The 16,028-nt window shown below is 40.0% G+C and overlaps 1 protein-coding gene across 1 annotated transcript; it reads right to left on the reverse strand.

Annotated features, from left to right (window-relative positions):
* Positions 1 to 1,248: 1,248 nt before the first annotated feature.
* On the reverse strand, positions 1,249 to 4,893 carry LOC136442261 (zinc finger protein 665-like). Its single transcript, XM_066439028.1, has 2 exons — positions 4,809 to 4,893; positions 1,249 to 3,504 (listed from the first exon to the last, which is right to left on the reverse strand). The coding sequence occupies exon 2, from the start codon at positions 3,500 to 3,502 to the stop codon at positions 1,472 to 1,474; it is 2,031 nt and encodes a 676-aa protein (XP_066295125.1). The 5' UTR covers positions 3,503 to 3,504; positions 4,809 to 4,893; the 3' UTR covers positions 1,249 to 1,471.
* Between the last annotated feature and the right edge of the window lie 11,135 nt (positions 4,894 to 16,028).

Raw genomic sequence — 16,028 nt, forward strand, 5'->3', positions numbered from 1 at the left:
CTGATTACCTCATTCCGTTTTGCAACCGACGTGACTTATTGCGTTTCGACAAGCACGTTTGAACTGTTTTGTCTTTATTATTTTACATCTTTCTTCGATTTTCCGATTTTTGCACCTCAAAAGATAAATTCATGTGCTTTGTGTGAAGTCATGAACCTTACGTTCAATGGGTTGTTCGTTCAGAAAACATCCAATATGATTTTTGATGTAGAATGACAAAAAGTTTAGAAAGTATACTAGAAGAACTAAAATAAAGATGTTTAGGTCGTTATAAGCTAACAGTTTCCGGTATTGACATTAATGTTAATGAAAGCCCAACAAATGACTTAACACATAGTACATGGTATGCTAAGTAATATATTCTCCATTGTCGTTCTTTAATCATCTTTTTCTTTCAAATTGGAAGACATTTAGGGCTCTCAGCTTACTCGTTTCGCAAAGGAACATATCTCCTACACCAACATATTTTTGCGTGCTCAGTACAAACCATATACTGACCCTGTAATACATTCATATTCAATATTTCTATTCATATTGTGCGCATAGATTACATGCACAAACAGCACAATGAGTTCCAAGCAACAAAGTCAAGTCGACCAAACAGTTGATTTTATTTCTATACCATGTAGATAATCTCAATGTAAAACCAACATCAAAACATGATGTAAATACCATGTAAAAATATATTATTTAATATTAAATGTATCAAGAAGTTAAACAAGTGTGAAAGCAGTGAGGGCTCGTTTTCAGCAGGAAATATTGGTATCCATTCCTTATTGCAGCAATGATATAGCGTTTTGTGTACACTGTTTTCATCAAATTGTGGGACACAATATATGTGTTTGCAACAATGACTGTTAAGGCCTAAGGTATAACTGTACATGTGGATACATGTGTGTCACCTCTTAAAAGAGGATGAACTGAACTGATAACTGTACATTGTTTAGATAATAAGATATACTTGGATATGATAGTCTAGTGGTTGAAGATTTTGCCTTTGGACGAAGAGGTTAGAATTTCGAACCCGTTGTTTCTAAATGGTCGCAGCCCTTAGAATGGGACGTTAAGATGTACATGATGTCCACTGTTCAGTCTACTTGAGCTAGGGACATTTTCCCTGTACAATGAACCTATAAATACTGTACATAGCATTGTCTTCTCTGCCACGACAAGTGAGCTAAACTGGTTCGAGGTTAATTTCAGATTATCAGGAAAGTATCTGAAAGAATAAGAGTCACGTCAAAAAAATCAGTTTGCATTTTATTTGAATGTCGTCAGCCCAGATACAACAAAATGTAACTAGTAACTATTATCACCAGTATGTTTATTCCTTTTTTTTTACTAAATTGCTTTTATGTGCAATAAAAGGTCACACTAATCACATGTGCACTATAGGGTTTTCCAAGCGGTGTGCCTCTGCATATGCCTGGATAGGTAATTCCTGTCAGCCGTCATGGATCAAAACTCACATTTAGGGTTTTTCATCACCGTGTTTAGCCATGTGTCTTTTTAGACTCTTCTTCTGCGAAGCAGAATAGTCACACTGGTCACATTTGTAGGGTTTCTCACCGGTATGTTTTCTCATGTGTTGGGATAACATAGATCTTCCAGTCGCTATGTATCCGCACACCCCGCATCGGTATGGTGTGTTACCAGTGTGTTTAGCCATGTGGTGGACTAAACTTGCTTTGTGTGCAGCAGAATAGTCGCACTGGTCACACTTGTGAGGTTTTTCTCCTGTATGCTTGCGCATATGCACGATTAGATAAGATCTATCAGCTGTCCAGTACCCGCACTCTTTACAAGTATTGGGTTTTTCCTTACTGTGTCTAACCATATGTCGGTCCAAATTACCTTTGTGCGTAGCAGAATAGTCGCACTGGTCACATTTGTAAGGCTTCTTAGCGGTATGAGTTCTCATGTGTTCGGATAAAATACACTTCATACCCGTTCTGAATCCACACTTCTCGCACAGGTAGGGCTGATCAATAGCCTGGTCATCATCGTGTTTAGACATCATATGTCGGTCTAAACTGTGTTTATGTGCAGCTGAATAGTCACAGTGATGACATCTGTAGGGTTTCTCACCTGTATGCTTTCGCATGTGCGCGATTAGGTGAGATCTGTTAGCCGATCCGTACCCGCACTCTTCGCACGTGTAGGGTTTTTCGCCACCGTGTTTAACCATGTGTCTGTCTAAATTGCATTTCAGTGCAGCGGAATAGTCACACTGGTCACATTTGTAGGGTTTTTCGCCACCGTGTTTAACCATGTGTCTGTCTAAACTGACTTTCAGTGCAGCAGAATAGTCGCGCTTGTCACATTTGTAGGGCTTCTCAGCGGTATGAGTTTTCATGTGTTCGGATAAAATACACTTCATACCCGTTCTGAATCCACACTTCTCGCACAGGTAGGGCTGATCATCATCGTGTTCAGACATGTGTCGGTCTAAACTGTGTTTATGTGCAGCTGAATAGTCACAATGATGACATTTGTAGGGTTTCTCACCTGTATGTTTTCGCATGTGTGCGATTAGGTGAGATCTGTTAGCCGATCCGTACCCGCACTCTTTACACGTGTAGGGTTTTCCGCTACCGTGTTTCACCATGTGTCTGTCTAAATTGACTTTCAGTGCAGCAGAATAGTCGCATTGATCACACTTGTATGGTTTCTCACCGGTATGAATTCTCATGTGTGCGGATAAAAAAGACTTTCTAGTGGTTCTGAACCCGCACTCTCCACACATGTAGGGTTTGTCACCAGTGTGTTTAGCTATGTGTTGCACTAAAGTACCTTTATGTGCAGCTGAATAGTCACAATACTCACATTTGTGTGGTTTCTCACCTGTATGTTTTCGCATATGTCGGGCTATGTAATACCGATCAGCTGTCCTGTACCCACACTCTTCACACTTGTAGGCTTTTTCATCACTGTGTTTAACCATATGTCTGTCTAAATTGCATTTCTGTGCAGCGGAATAATCACACTGGTTACATTTGTAGTGTTTCTCGCCAGTATGGATTTTCATATGTGTAGTTAAAAGATCCTTTCTATCCGTCTTGTACCCGCACTGCCAACACATAAAAGGTTTGTCAGCAGTATGGTTTGCCACGCGTTGCTCTATCTGCTGGCTTTCCCCCCGTTCAACAGAATGCTCACGATTGTGGGGTTTTTGATCGGTATGTTTTCTCATATGCACGATTAGACTGGAACTGCAATCCGTAACATACCCGCATTCCTTGCAAACGTGGGATCCATCCACGGTATCGTGGTCTAGCTGCTTGGCTATGATATATTCTATCAGCCCTGTCCTTGCGGATAGCGGTGGCGCGGTTTTCTTTCCGGTGTCCGGTGTGGGGTTCACACCCGTACCCTGCGTTTCCTCGCTCGGCATCACTTGGCTCTCTTCCTGTTGCCTTTCCGGACCTGTTGCCATGGCTTCTGTTCCATTTTCCTCTTTCCCGGGAAGTTCGGTAGGCAGTCCAGCCAAAAGCTCGTCCATTCCTGAAAGGAAAGATTGCGAGATGTAGAGAGTTTTAAGTGACAGTTTCATTGCAGCTGTCACGATCTCATCTAATCTTTGCACAGCTAGTGACGATGCCTCGGCCGGTAACAAGTTCCACTCTATGAATGTTTGTTTGAACCTTTGTTCATTCATGAGAAGCTCAAATCGGCACACAGGCAGCATTTCACTGAGGTCATGATGGAAGAGGCAAAGCTTAGATAAAATATAACTGGTTCAAAATAACTCTATCAACATATGAATGATAGTTGGAGTGGTAAATTGAACACCTCAATCCTGGTTTGATAACTCTTGGTACTTTTGGTAACTACAAAATGTAATTGAGGTCAGTTGACGCTTAAAATTTAAATACAGTATTTATATATAGTATATATTTGTTTCTGTTTTCTTTAGCCAGGGTGTCCCATCTCAGTATAGGACACTGCTTTCCAGTGGGGCTCTAGAATACATATTACCTCCTTGATATTACATAACATGCAATATCAATACACCAATGTAACAAAATATATAAATAGATACACAAAACCACAAAAGCTACATGGAAATACATACGCAAAACCTTTTAAAAATGAGGGAGAGGGTGATGACAACAAAATGTGCATAACCCTCTGCCTCGAGTCCCAAGGTTTCAATCCCCTCAGTCCTGGGACACCTGCTGTTGTGGCTACTTGAGTACTTCAACCCCCTCTGTCTAAAGAATGTCAAACCCTCAGTCCTGTTGTCCTACGGTTTCAACCCCTATAAATCCTAGAAGTCCAGTCCTATGTCTTCATCTAGCCCCAAGCAATATTAGTGCCCCAAAAGTGGAAATAAAATAATGCTGAAATCTTTATGGTAGTGACATTTAATAACCCTGTTTAGCTCATTTGTGTAATAGCTTCATACTTTGAGCATTTCAAAAGCTCCCAAAAACGAGTCGTACGATGATTCCCTTAGTTTCGCGAGACTATAAACCCCTGGCGACGATTTTCATAATTCATTGAGTTTTCACATCACAACGACAGCGTATTTTTGCATCATGTACATGTGCGTGACAGAAATGACTAAATAAATAGATTTTTTTTCGGGCCCTGATGTTGCTTGGGTTTCGTTTAACCGCTCAATGACCGTGCTACAAACTCTGATTCAGATACCCCAACACATCATCATGACACTTGCCATAAAGTAAACAGCACCCCCCCCCCCCCCGACCCTGCCTTCCAATCTCACAATTTAGGAATTCTTTTCCAGCGTAACACAAAAATGATGCGGTTACATTAGGGCAATACGGTTCTAAAGGTCTTACCTATCCGTTGAGAAAGTTTCCTGGTTAAGAAAGGAGAAGAAAATGAGAAGAAAAGTCGCCAGAGACAAGCGAGAAGGTTACTCCACACGGGTCAAAATGGCGGAAACGCAGAACACCGCGGGGCAAAGGTCAAGTTTGACGTACCTGATTACCCGCATTTTAACCTTTGGTCGCTGTAGAACTTTCAGCATTGTGAGTCACTTCCCGTATGAATGTAAAAAAATATCATGTTTGCAAAATTCTTCTTGCCTATGTTTGTGTTATGTTTTTATGAGTTTATGAGCAGAAAGGAACCTAACAAAACACATGCTTTCAAAATGTGTATCTATAGGCTTATTTTGTCACGGTTATTTTTAAGATGTACACTTCTATTGAGTCTCATCTGACTCTAGATATCTTACTTTGCTGGTACGATATTCATTTCTACTTTTCATTAAAATGTTTGACATTCACTAACGCCACCTACCGACCTGACATTGATCAGAGCTCCGTTTACGTTGGAAATGTTGTCAACTTCCGAGTGTCGGCGAAATGCAGTCATCACTGAAACAGACAGGCGTCTCTTTTTATATGCTCTCTCCAATAAAACACACACTGTACCCTCGTTTCTGCACACTGAAAGGGCATATCAGCACTGAATGAAAATCTTTGACAGTATTCACAGTTTTCTTATTTGCATCCTGATGATGACGACGAAGCCATTATCGTTTGCCTTGTTAAGTCGTCATTGGTTTTCCACTGCTAAGCTATACCTCATCACGGGCCATTTTATTTAAACAATGATAAGGCTTAAGAAAACAAAGATAGTACCGGTTCCCTTCAGCATTTTAGAACATGACCCGTTTGACGATGAAAACGTTGTAGAATCATTTTCCAACACGTCTCCACCATTTCTGTTGTAATGGGAAAAGGCCAAACCCGGGTCTCCTTATATGTTGACACCCTGTAACTGTATTTTTGCATCACTTAGGCCGAAGTTGTAAGACAAACAAAATACCTAACAACCGACCCTAATTTCAGGACCATAATGTCTACGTTATCACAAGCACGTGAATTAGAGAGTTAGATGCTTGTAATATAGTAGATATTGTAATGACAAATTGTACTGTAAAAAAATGACCGCCAGTTACCTCTCGCCTGGTCAATAACCTCGGCAGAAAGACCTCGCTATTATTGATGTACCGTGTAGGTGGTGACAGGTGGGTTATTACCTGTCAAAGGGACCGACAGATTACTGATCTTTCTACCTGTTACTGTACGGAACAAAATATATGCAAAACATTATATGACCTCGTAGACAACATATAACGACGCTCTAGATGTTATTGATTATATGCGCATTAGGTGCTCATTCTGCATACGACTGAGAAATGTACGGAACTCATACGAATTGATATACGTACGAGTGTGAGTGAATGGTCCCTAACATAAAAATTTGCACATGGCATCTTGCAACACTCTTGGTGCTGATGTCCTTTCTATAACCGCTCACACAACACGTAACGAGGCCGCCGATGTTGGTATTTTTTCCATCTGAAGGTAATCGCCCCGTCTGTGATATTTACACAGACCTAAGGAAAACAGATCAACAAGGATGTAAAATAAAATTTCGAGGTCGTTTGTTTCTAGAGTTACAAACCGAGACTTTTGCAATCGATTTCTTCATTAATTCATTATGCTTTTGGACAGGCAAGGACGATGTGGCACCGCACCCGAGCTTTTATAACTTGTATTAACAGTGCCACATACAGAGAACAATATGCCAATGTTTACACCTGGGTGAAGTGAGGAAAGCTGGGTAAAGTGGGCACAAGATCGGTGGCGTCAGGGGGATTAGAACCATGGACCACTGGTTTTCGGGTCGAATACCCTGCCGTTACGCCACACGACCCCACGCTCAGTTCTTCATTTTTGCACCTAAGCGTCAGTGGTGGCTGTATTGTAATCTCCAAGCAAATCTTCCGGTGGAGAGATCCTTCTGTCGGGCAATATTAATACAGTATTCATTGGCAACTGGAGTCGATGGGTTCTAGTTTGACTCATCAATGGATACTTTCTGGCCCCACAGAAATATTTCTCAACCAGAACGGATTGAATGTTAGCAATATCGGTCGATTTTAATGGCTTTTTGGACTATCTAGGTTACACTTTTTTGGACAATCTAGGATACAATTATTGATATAATCTAGGATACAACTATTTGGATCCTCTAGCGTGTTACGCGGTGTTGCGCTGTCTGTAATCCTAAAGGAGCCACATATAAAAGCTTTACAATCTCCAGTCCTCCTATGCATTTTGGTTTGACAGCCAATGTTTCTGCCTGTAGTAATATATCGGGAGCGAGGTATCTGAATCCGGAAAACAATCCCCGGGTGTGCGCTGCCTGGTGAGCTTCCCACGGAATGGTTAATACCTGCCAGGCCACTCGGGGCTTTATGGCATTTAGGGATTTAGTTGATCAGCTATGAATTTGCAAGGCACGCTCTGTAACTAACTATCTGTTTTCACACAGATTTTGCAAACCAGAGACATGTGGTGGATAGTGATGTTGTCCGCGCTGCTGGTGTCGGTCGCCGTGAGCGGGGCAAATGCTCAAGCTTTCGGTGAGTAAGTGTGATTTATACCCATTAAGAAGTCAGGCCTGATCTTTTAGACATCTATTTCCTCTTTCATTCTTCTTGTCTTTTCTTGTCATTTTTGAAACTGAACACATTGTGGGATTCGTGTTTGATATTGTACAATATGAAGACAGCTTGGACCAATCGACTCCACAGTTTGTATTTCTAAAGCCATTTTAATCAATTAGAGGAAATAGTTTTGTTTTTTTGGCAGAACATGACATATCTACATGCATGCGGCTATGTGTGAAAGGAGCTACTAGAATTTGTGGCGATATTCCGTGTGAATTTGGTATGGGTCGTCTTATGCCAGTTGCTCTTACAACGTTAGATTTTATAAAGGAAATAAGATGATGATATGAAATAGATTTTTAGGATAAATAGCAATATTGTAGCGGGAACTAAAGGTTTTCGCATCAAGACATCCCGCTGAAAGAGGAGAGCATCATTCACCACAGTATGAGGAAGATCATTTTCTTTGTTACGTCTTCTCCTTCTTCTATGTCTGTTGTCTTTTCAGTAAGGACACGGTCTCTTTATTTCTACTCTCCAAGCAGATGTTGGTTGGGAAGATTTTGACCTTTTTATCATATGCCCAGTTTTTTGTCCGCTCTCCCCAGTTGATGGCAAAAAACTGGGCATATATGATAAAAAGTTCACAATCTTCCCCACCAACTTCTGCTTGGAGAGTATTTGTTTCCTTCATGTTTCACCCTGAATACTTCTGATGACCTGAATTCTAACTGCAGCACCTCCAGCCTGCGACTGTGACGTCGACCTGATGTTCTTGGTTGACGGATCCTCCAGCGTCGGCGAGGAGGGATTCGAACGCGCCAAACAGTACATCGAGGATTTCATCGATTGTTATAACTGCACTAACGTAAGCGTCGTTTTCTTGCCTCACCACAAGTTCTAGATCTGTTTCTGGAGTTAACACAATAATTAGATATATATATAATCTTTATGATTATTGGTGTTGCTAACAAATATGCGCTTTGAAATGTATATACTCTTAAAGATTTTCGTACAGAAATGTATATATCCATATAAACGTAAGCTTGAAGATGATAATGTCCTTGTCCCAAGATCTACTATGACTTGCTTACACATAGATATAAGGTCTTGTTGTACAGATTTTAGTCTTTCAGAGGAAACGATCTTCTTCTTAAAAAACAATGTTCCAAACAATTTTTTTTCTTCTGACGGAGCATGTCTTTACCGTGTCGTCACTATGTATAGGTCGGGTTGATCCACTGCAAGTGTGAGTCCAACAGGAGCATCCCCCTGTCTTCTTTATATGACAACGTCCCCGCGCTCGTGAACGCTGTGGAAGAAGTCAAATTCGGCCGCTCAATGACGCGTGTCGGCTACTGCATCTACTACTCACAGTACACGGCAAGTACATCGTATCCTTTGGAGAAAGTCTATTTTTTACAATCTCATTATCTCTGTATCTCTGTAATATTGTATCTGACCCTTACCCCTTCCCTCATTATCTCAATGAAAAGCGGCCTGCGTGCCGATTTGAGCTTATCATGAATAAAAAAAGGTTCAAACAAACTTATAGCTGCACCCTGAGACATCTTTCGTAGTGCGGTCACCTTAACTTATAATTAGTTAACAACTTAAAACCAAATGCCTGCCACTCTAAACCCTTGCAATTCAGCTTTACCAGTTGTAAGCCTCTCGAAATTAAGCCCATTGCTGGAAAAAGAGAGTAGTGGTGCAATCTAATGACAGTATCACCTACAGTAAAAGATGTCGGCATTCTTCCAGTTCAATTGAAGAAGAAAAAGCCCCCAGCACTTCGAATACGAATGAACGTGTCGTATTGATGCAGATGATGATGTTGAGAGTGACAGATTGACTGACGGTCATATTTTCTCTTGATGTTTCCAGACGCATTGGCATGCTGGCTTCCCCGGTGCCGTGGTGGTACTGACGGACGGACAGATCTACGATACTTACGATGGGCACGTTAGTAGGAATTTTGTACCGATAACTTTATTACAAAACGCAACTAATCATTGTATGCATGTTGCACTTTGCCAAACTTCAATCATGCAATCACACCTTTCTTTCAAACGAAATTTGTAAAACTAGTAAGATTGCAACCGGTTCACAACAGGCCAAGGGACTGAGTCTTTTGCAGGTGGTTTAGCCTGAAAACTGTTCTAAGTTGGTGTTTCTAGAAAAGCGGTTTCTTCCATATGTGGTTCAGCACTGTATATGTACTGATGATGACCTTACAGTGTATATTGCGTATTAGGAGATGTTAATTCTGTTCATTAGCAGCTCGAAACATGCCGTAAACATCTCTGACAAGGTTCTTCTCCTCTGCCCTAGAACACGGATGACGTGGCAGGCTATGCCGAAAACGCCAGGGACGCCGGGCTGACGGTGTACGAAGGCGCAATCGGACGAAGCAGCCTGATTGACATGGGCGGACTGGAGCTGATCAGCGGCAGCAGCTCGAGGGTCGTGGACACCGACCAGGAGGACCCGAGCTGGCTGGCAGCCGTCATCACCGTCGACAACTGCGGTTCTTTATTCTGTACTAAGCCAAAAAAGTTGAAAATTCCAAACCCCACAGAAAAATGTTTTAAGATATAAGTTAAGATATATGATAAGCTACATTGTTGCTTCAGTGAAAGGAAACCATACCTTGTTTTTGTGGAGCAGACATTAATTCATTATTTATCTTTCGTCAGATCATTCTGTATCCTTTTCTCTCACTCGAATTGTTATCTTTAGCCTTGTGACTCGGTTATTTCTGTCCTTTCGTTTATTGTTTTGGCTTTTGCATTTTCATCATTTTTCATTCCTAAATTGTCGTCTTTGCCTCTCTCTTTTCCTTTAACCGTCTTGTTACAAATTTCATCTACAACAATATATTCATCCTTTACTTGCCATTTCTTTCTTGCTTGCTTTCGTTGCTTATTTCTTTCTACTATGATATCAGTTAACAAACTTTGATTTATTGTTGCAGGTACATGCCCTGCACTGGTGAAGTCGATCAAGGACAAACGTATGTGTGCAAATGCGTTTTATAAGAATGTAAAATTTTCCCTGTTATCTAGGTTGTAAGAATTGTGATTTTGAGAAGTGGTTAGAGGTTGATGTTTCAAGACAATGCTTGTCTATACAGGTCCTTATCCTTGGGAGGATGATGCTGGACCAAACGAAGGGTAAGAATACATATATTTTGTGGGTGTTTTACTTCTTACAGTAACCTCTGGTTTCCCTTCAAATAATCTTTTCTGTATTCTGTATCATTCTTATTACTGTAGTTGGTATGTTTATTGATTGACTGTACTATAACGTTTACCATTGTATGGTATCAAGAAAGATAAGCGATTTGACATGAGGATTCGGAAGAAACATAGTCATCCTAGACGTTGGCATTCTGTCCACATGGCTCTATCCATTACATATCTTTGCCCCACTACGTTCTGATGAGTTGTTCTTTGCCTTCCTTTCTCTCAAAATGGTTTCGAGCCAATACATCCCGAAAACACCCAGGCTCCGTCACCGGCTAGATGCAACTCAGTACCGTAACAAATTATTCTAGAATGGAGAAGCTGCCTTGCTCGAATACATCAAAATTATTTTCCCCATTTCTGATAATAATGTCTTTCTTTCTTTCTTTCTTTCTTCAAAGAGAGTGCAGTTTGGAACCGAGGCAAATGCAGCAAGTCTGCAAAGCCTTGACGACGCCCGGCTGTAGTACCGAGCTGGAAATGTACCACAAAGGCTTCTTGGACAGTATTGACGACATATGGGGGAACATTAAACAGAAAGTGAGTTACATAATGTTCAACTTGTAATTTCAATTCGCTCCATGTTCTTTTTTACTCTCAATTAGTTGGGGTTTGATACAATACCAGTATCCAGTAAGGCCATGTTGATTTGATTATACGGATGACATCATTTTAGAACCAAACAAAACTGATGCAAGCGTGCGAATAGAAAAAAAAAATTTGCCAAAAAAAGTTGCATTCTTTATGAAATCTACTCGGTCAGGAAGGGTGAACAAAACTTAGCATGCATATGGTATACCGAATGTTTGTTCATTCACATCTTCTTTTTTAACTTTGGAATTGCCTTTTTGCATCCTACGACATCAGTATCTGAAAAAATTTTGCACTTGACAATATATATTGTCTCATTTTGCAGCTCCTGTGTATGGTTTTAAGTATGGCCGAAAACATTTTTTGTTTGGAGTCGGACGAAAATTGATGCGCGCGCGGATGTCATCCATACAATCAAATCAAAATGGCCTTACGTTGAAATCAATGTCTGCTGCAGGTCACGGACTTAATAGACGATGTCGAAGACTCGGTAAGGGGGCTCGTCAACGACGCGCGAGATTAAATCAGCGCGGCGTCAGAAACGGTGCGTAACGCGATCCAATCCGTCATCGACGAGGGTCGTAGTACCATTGACAGGGTCAGAGATGCCACAGGGGACATCCTGCGCGATCTCACCCCTGTGGTCGATGATACCATTATAAACTTCCAAGATCTTATCTGTAACAATATTGATGAAGCAATTGATCGGCTGTTAGACGCCATCGGGGAATATTTTGAGAGGCTTGTTAAAGAGGCATTTGACAAATTTTGCGACTACCTGGAAAATATGATCAACGGTCTAAAAGCTCTGATTGATAACTTTGCTTTTATTCTGCCTCAATCTTGGGAGGACTTCTTGAACGAAATCTTCAAAAAAGCTCAGCTTCTGCTTTGGCTGAAACGCATCGCCCAAATTTTCGGAGATGCGTTTGCCTCTCGTGTCTGCCGGTATCTATGGTGGTTGATTCGTCCTAAGACATCACCGTTCATTTACCCCACACCTTTCAGGTTCCCATCTCATCTTATCCCATTGAGAGGATAGTGCATCCATGTTTGACATGTATATCAGTATCGGCCGCGGTTGTTTATAAATGTGTGCATGAATACCTTACTGTTGGACAATAACAAAAAGAAATGATTGTTAAACGCCTTTTGCGCCACGTGAATAAACAATTACTTTAAATCTGCACTGTTGAGACGGGAAGGGGTGGTATAGGGCCCATGTAAATAGGATTGAACCCATGCTAGTACACATGAATTCGTGCAACTAACAAAAGTGACATTGCAAATTGGACATACATTGCATATCATACGATCATTAATTCCAACCAAATTAATCCGAAAAGTAAATGACTTGATCGGAATGGATGGTGAAGGTACGCGTAATTGATAAATTTTCTTTGCATGTTTTTTTTTTTTTCTGTTTTCGCAGTATTCATGCACACAAATATAAAACCAACTATTGATGACTTTCCTAAGACATGACCATTTTATGGAACGATGAAAAGATCACGAGCTGAGGACAATCTGATTCAAATTTCACGCCTCTTAACTTTTTTGAAACATTTTAAGAACGCACATTACAAATGATCTTTCAGTACAGCTTAGGCCATTTCTAATGCACAATCTTTGTTTTTACTTAGTTCCCATAGGTACCAATATTTTTGACATTTCTAAGGCCATAGAATATTGAAAAATTCTGAAGTCTATATAGAAAATATAGAAATCCTGTGTTTTTCAAAGGAATGTCCAAATATTATACAAGGTATCCCCCCCCCCCTCTGCCTCTCTTGCTTCTTCTTAGTGATGTCATAAGTCAACATGCAAAATACGTTAAAGCCAATTGTATCTTTTAATGATTTCCGTAGCTGCTATTGAGAAATACTTTGGCCACACAAGTGTGGCTTTTACCAGGGATATATAGATGAAAAATAAGATGAAAAGAAAATTGCTGTAGTACAGGGTGATCTCTACTACCTACACACTAGCTAACATTACCACATTTTATTCAAGATGAAAAAGATCAAAGTATAGGAATTTTTTAGAAAGAGTTTATCATATCTGGGCAAAGGTACAACCTACAAAGGGACGAAAAGTATTTCTGTAAGTTAAAAGCAACAATCAAGCCAAACGATGCAAGCAATTAAGCAAAAAGTCCAAAATCATGCAAAACATGGAAATGAAGATGGTTGCAATCTCTTGGCAAAACCATAGTAGACATTATAATATAACATACTTGTAATGATATGGTTGAAGGTTGGAGGTTAAAGATAATTAAGATAATGTGCAAACATGTAGGGGTTATCAATGGATGAACAAAGCGTTGGGTTTTCGACATCATACCAGAATACGTTAGGCAAAAAATAATGTTGAGGAATAAGATCTAAACATTAAGGTTAAGTCTTAAGTAATCATCTGCTTAAGATGCAAGAAGGTGGAAGTGTAGACATCCGGGTGATAAATGCATTTTAAAGCGTTTAGGTGGTGGTACGAATAAATTAAAGCTAAGATAGCTTGAAATATCAGATAGTTATTTGAATGAATAAGAAATGAGAAATATTGAAGCATACCGTAAGTGTTAAGTCACCATGATGACATCAGAATTGGTTAAAAACATCAAGAACTACAGTTTAAAGATTAAGGTAGCGTTAGGACATAAGATCAGTAATAATCTCATAATTTTCATAGGATCTAAAATCTACCACAGTCCCGACACAATGACTAGTAGACAATACATTTTGATATGACAGACAAAAAGCTCTGAAAAGAATAACTTATTTCCGGGGTGACAAGAGGAGCTGGTAGTTCTAGGATAACATAATGATCTACGGAATAGTATGACTATTATTCGATAAAAGTTATCGAAGGCTCTAATTCTTCTCTGCCATGTTATTATAACAATGGCGTTTTGCGAGAATCAAATTATAACTAAGGTGTTCACATTTCAAAAAGAACGTTTCTAAATCTTGAAAATAAGTGAATGAAGACACTTTGAATATTTACTGAATTGAATACATCATACATGAATTAACATAGCACGTTAAGGCAGGCATCATACACAAAATGTAAAGGTCGGCAAAATTTAGGCAAGGTTTTCTAATAACGACACAAATTCAGGAACAGAAACTAAATGTAACTATACTTTTGTAGTGAAGTCATAAAAAAAAGGGAATCTAATGGAAATCTTCATAATTTTGACAAAGAGGCTGTATTCAATATGAAGCTGTATTCAATCATGCAAGCTGTGAGATTCACTCATTATTAGTATAATATAAAGGGTCGCAATCAGTTCTCTGGGCACCGATCAGGTGGAACTGTTATGTGCATTCAAAATGGCGAAATTGTAAAACGTAAAATTAGGGCAATATTGGAAATGAACGTTGAACTGCAAGGTTAACGATTCTGTATGAGAGAAAACTGCCTTGATGCTCTACTTCTTATAAATTAAGATATCAGGTGATGAAATAAAGGTGCTGGAAGAAACACGTTGGAAGTCTGTGTGTGTTCATTATTTTAGAACAAAGCTATTGTTACAAATCATATCTTTTGACAGCCCAATTTTAAGTTGACAATCCGGAGCGTTCCGGTCGCCCCTTTCAATACTAAGCGGAACTGCTCGAGGGTCATTGGTTGAGATTGCAGTACCGAAGAACTCCGCTGCTTCGAGTTACATCACCATTCCCCTTTTGTGACTATCTATGGCCTTCTCTAAACAAGACGATTGTTCTTATATCCAAGCAGATGTGGGGTCCAGCTGATGCTTACCGTTTGCACGTATTTTGTTGTAACATATGCCTTTTGAGTAGCTTTTAAAAAATTGTATATAGAATACAAGAAAGGCATACAGGATATTGGAAAAACACGCATATGACCCTGAAAATGAGCAGAACCATGGCCAGAATGCATCGGCTTGAAGATTCACCCGTTCTGACCTGTCACTGTATTTATGCCAACCAGCCAATGTTGTTTTTGAAGAAATGCTTCATACTAATTACAGTGTTGTCTTATTGACAAGTGGATAAAATATTTACAACCGCTGCAGGTTTGATACTGTGAGAATAACTGACTGAGTCGCTGACAAAAATGGCGATCCCAATTTGACAAACCAGAACATCTGGTCGACATGTCACTATTATTAGATACCTAATTATTGAGACACGCCGTGCGAAGGTCACTCTCTGAGCCTGCAGTACCAGTGAATTCCGCTGTTTGCTAGCCTAGAAACCGTCCCATGGCATAGGTGTGTTTTACCTACTCTCCAAGCAGATGTTGTTTGGGAAGATTGTAACCCTCTTATCATATGCCCCGTTCTCTGTCCGGAGGAACGTGTGGACAGAAGACGGGACATATGATAAGAGGGTCACAATCTTCCCAAACAACATCTGCTTGGAAATTATGCTTTACCGCCCCCAATCCAGTTGGAACTACAGTGGCAGACATGATGGGAAATTCAGTAAAAGAATACAAAGAGCAACCAAAACGCATTTGATTCACGGCGGAAATAAGGAACTGAGATTTGAGTATAAGAAAATAACGAAAATCTCGAGTGGTCCTTGATTACAACGAGAAAGTGTGTCTACATGTACAGTGATTCACGTTGAGAATAAAAACAATCTGTCCATATTTGTTTTACCAAGTTTATTTCGCCCCAAGCATACACCAGGCTCATCTACAGTGTTAGGTGGGGAAAATTTCATCTTTTAAACAATCAAACTTTTCACTAAAACATTAGTTAATGTTATTATCATCTT

Source organism: Branchiostoma lanceolatum, chromosome 9, assembly GCF_035083965.1.
Source record: "Branchiostoma lanceolatum isolate klBraLanc5 chromosome 9, klBraLanc5.hap2, whole genome shotgun sequence".
Taxonomy (NCBI): domain Eukaryota; kingdom Metazoa; phylum Chordata; class Leptocardii; order Amphioxiformes; family Branchiostomatidae; genus Branchiostoma; species Branchiostoma lanceolatum.

What these genes read in the sequence shown, in the direction of transcription:
- LOC136442261 (XM_066439028.1), bottom strand. Translation starts at nt 3,502, where the DNA reads ATGGACGAGCTTTTGGCTGGACTGCCTACCGAACTTCCCGGGAAAGAG.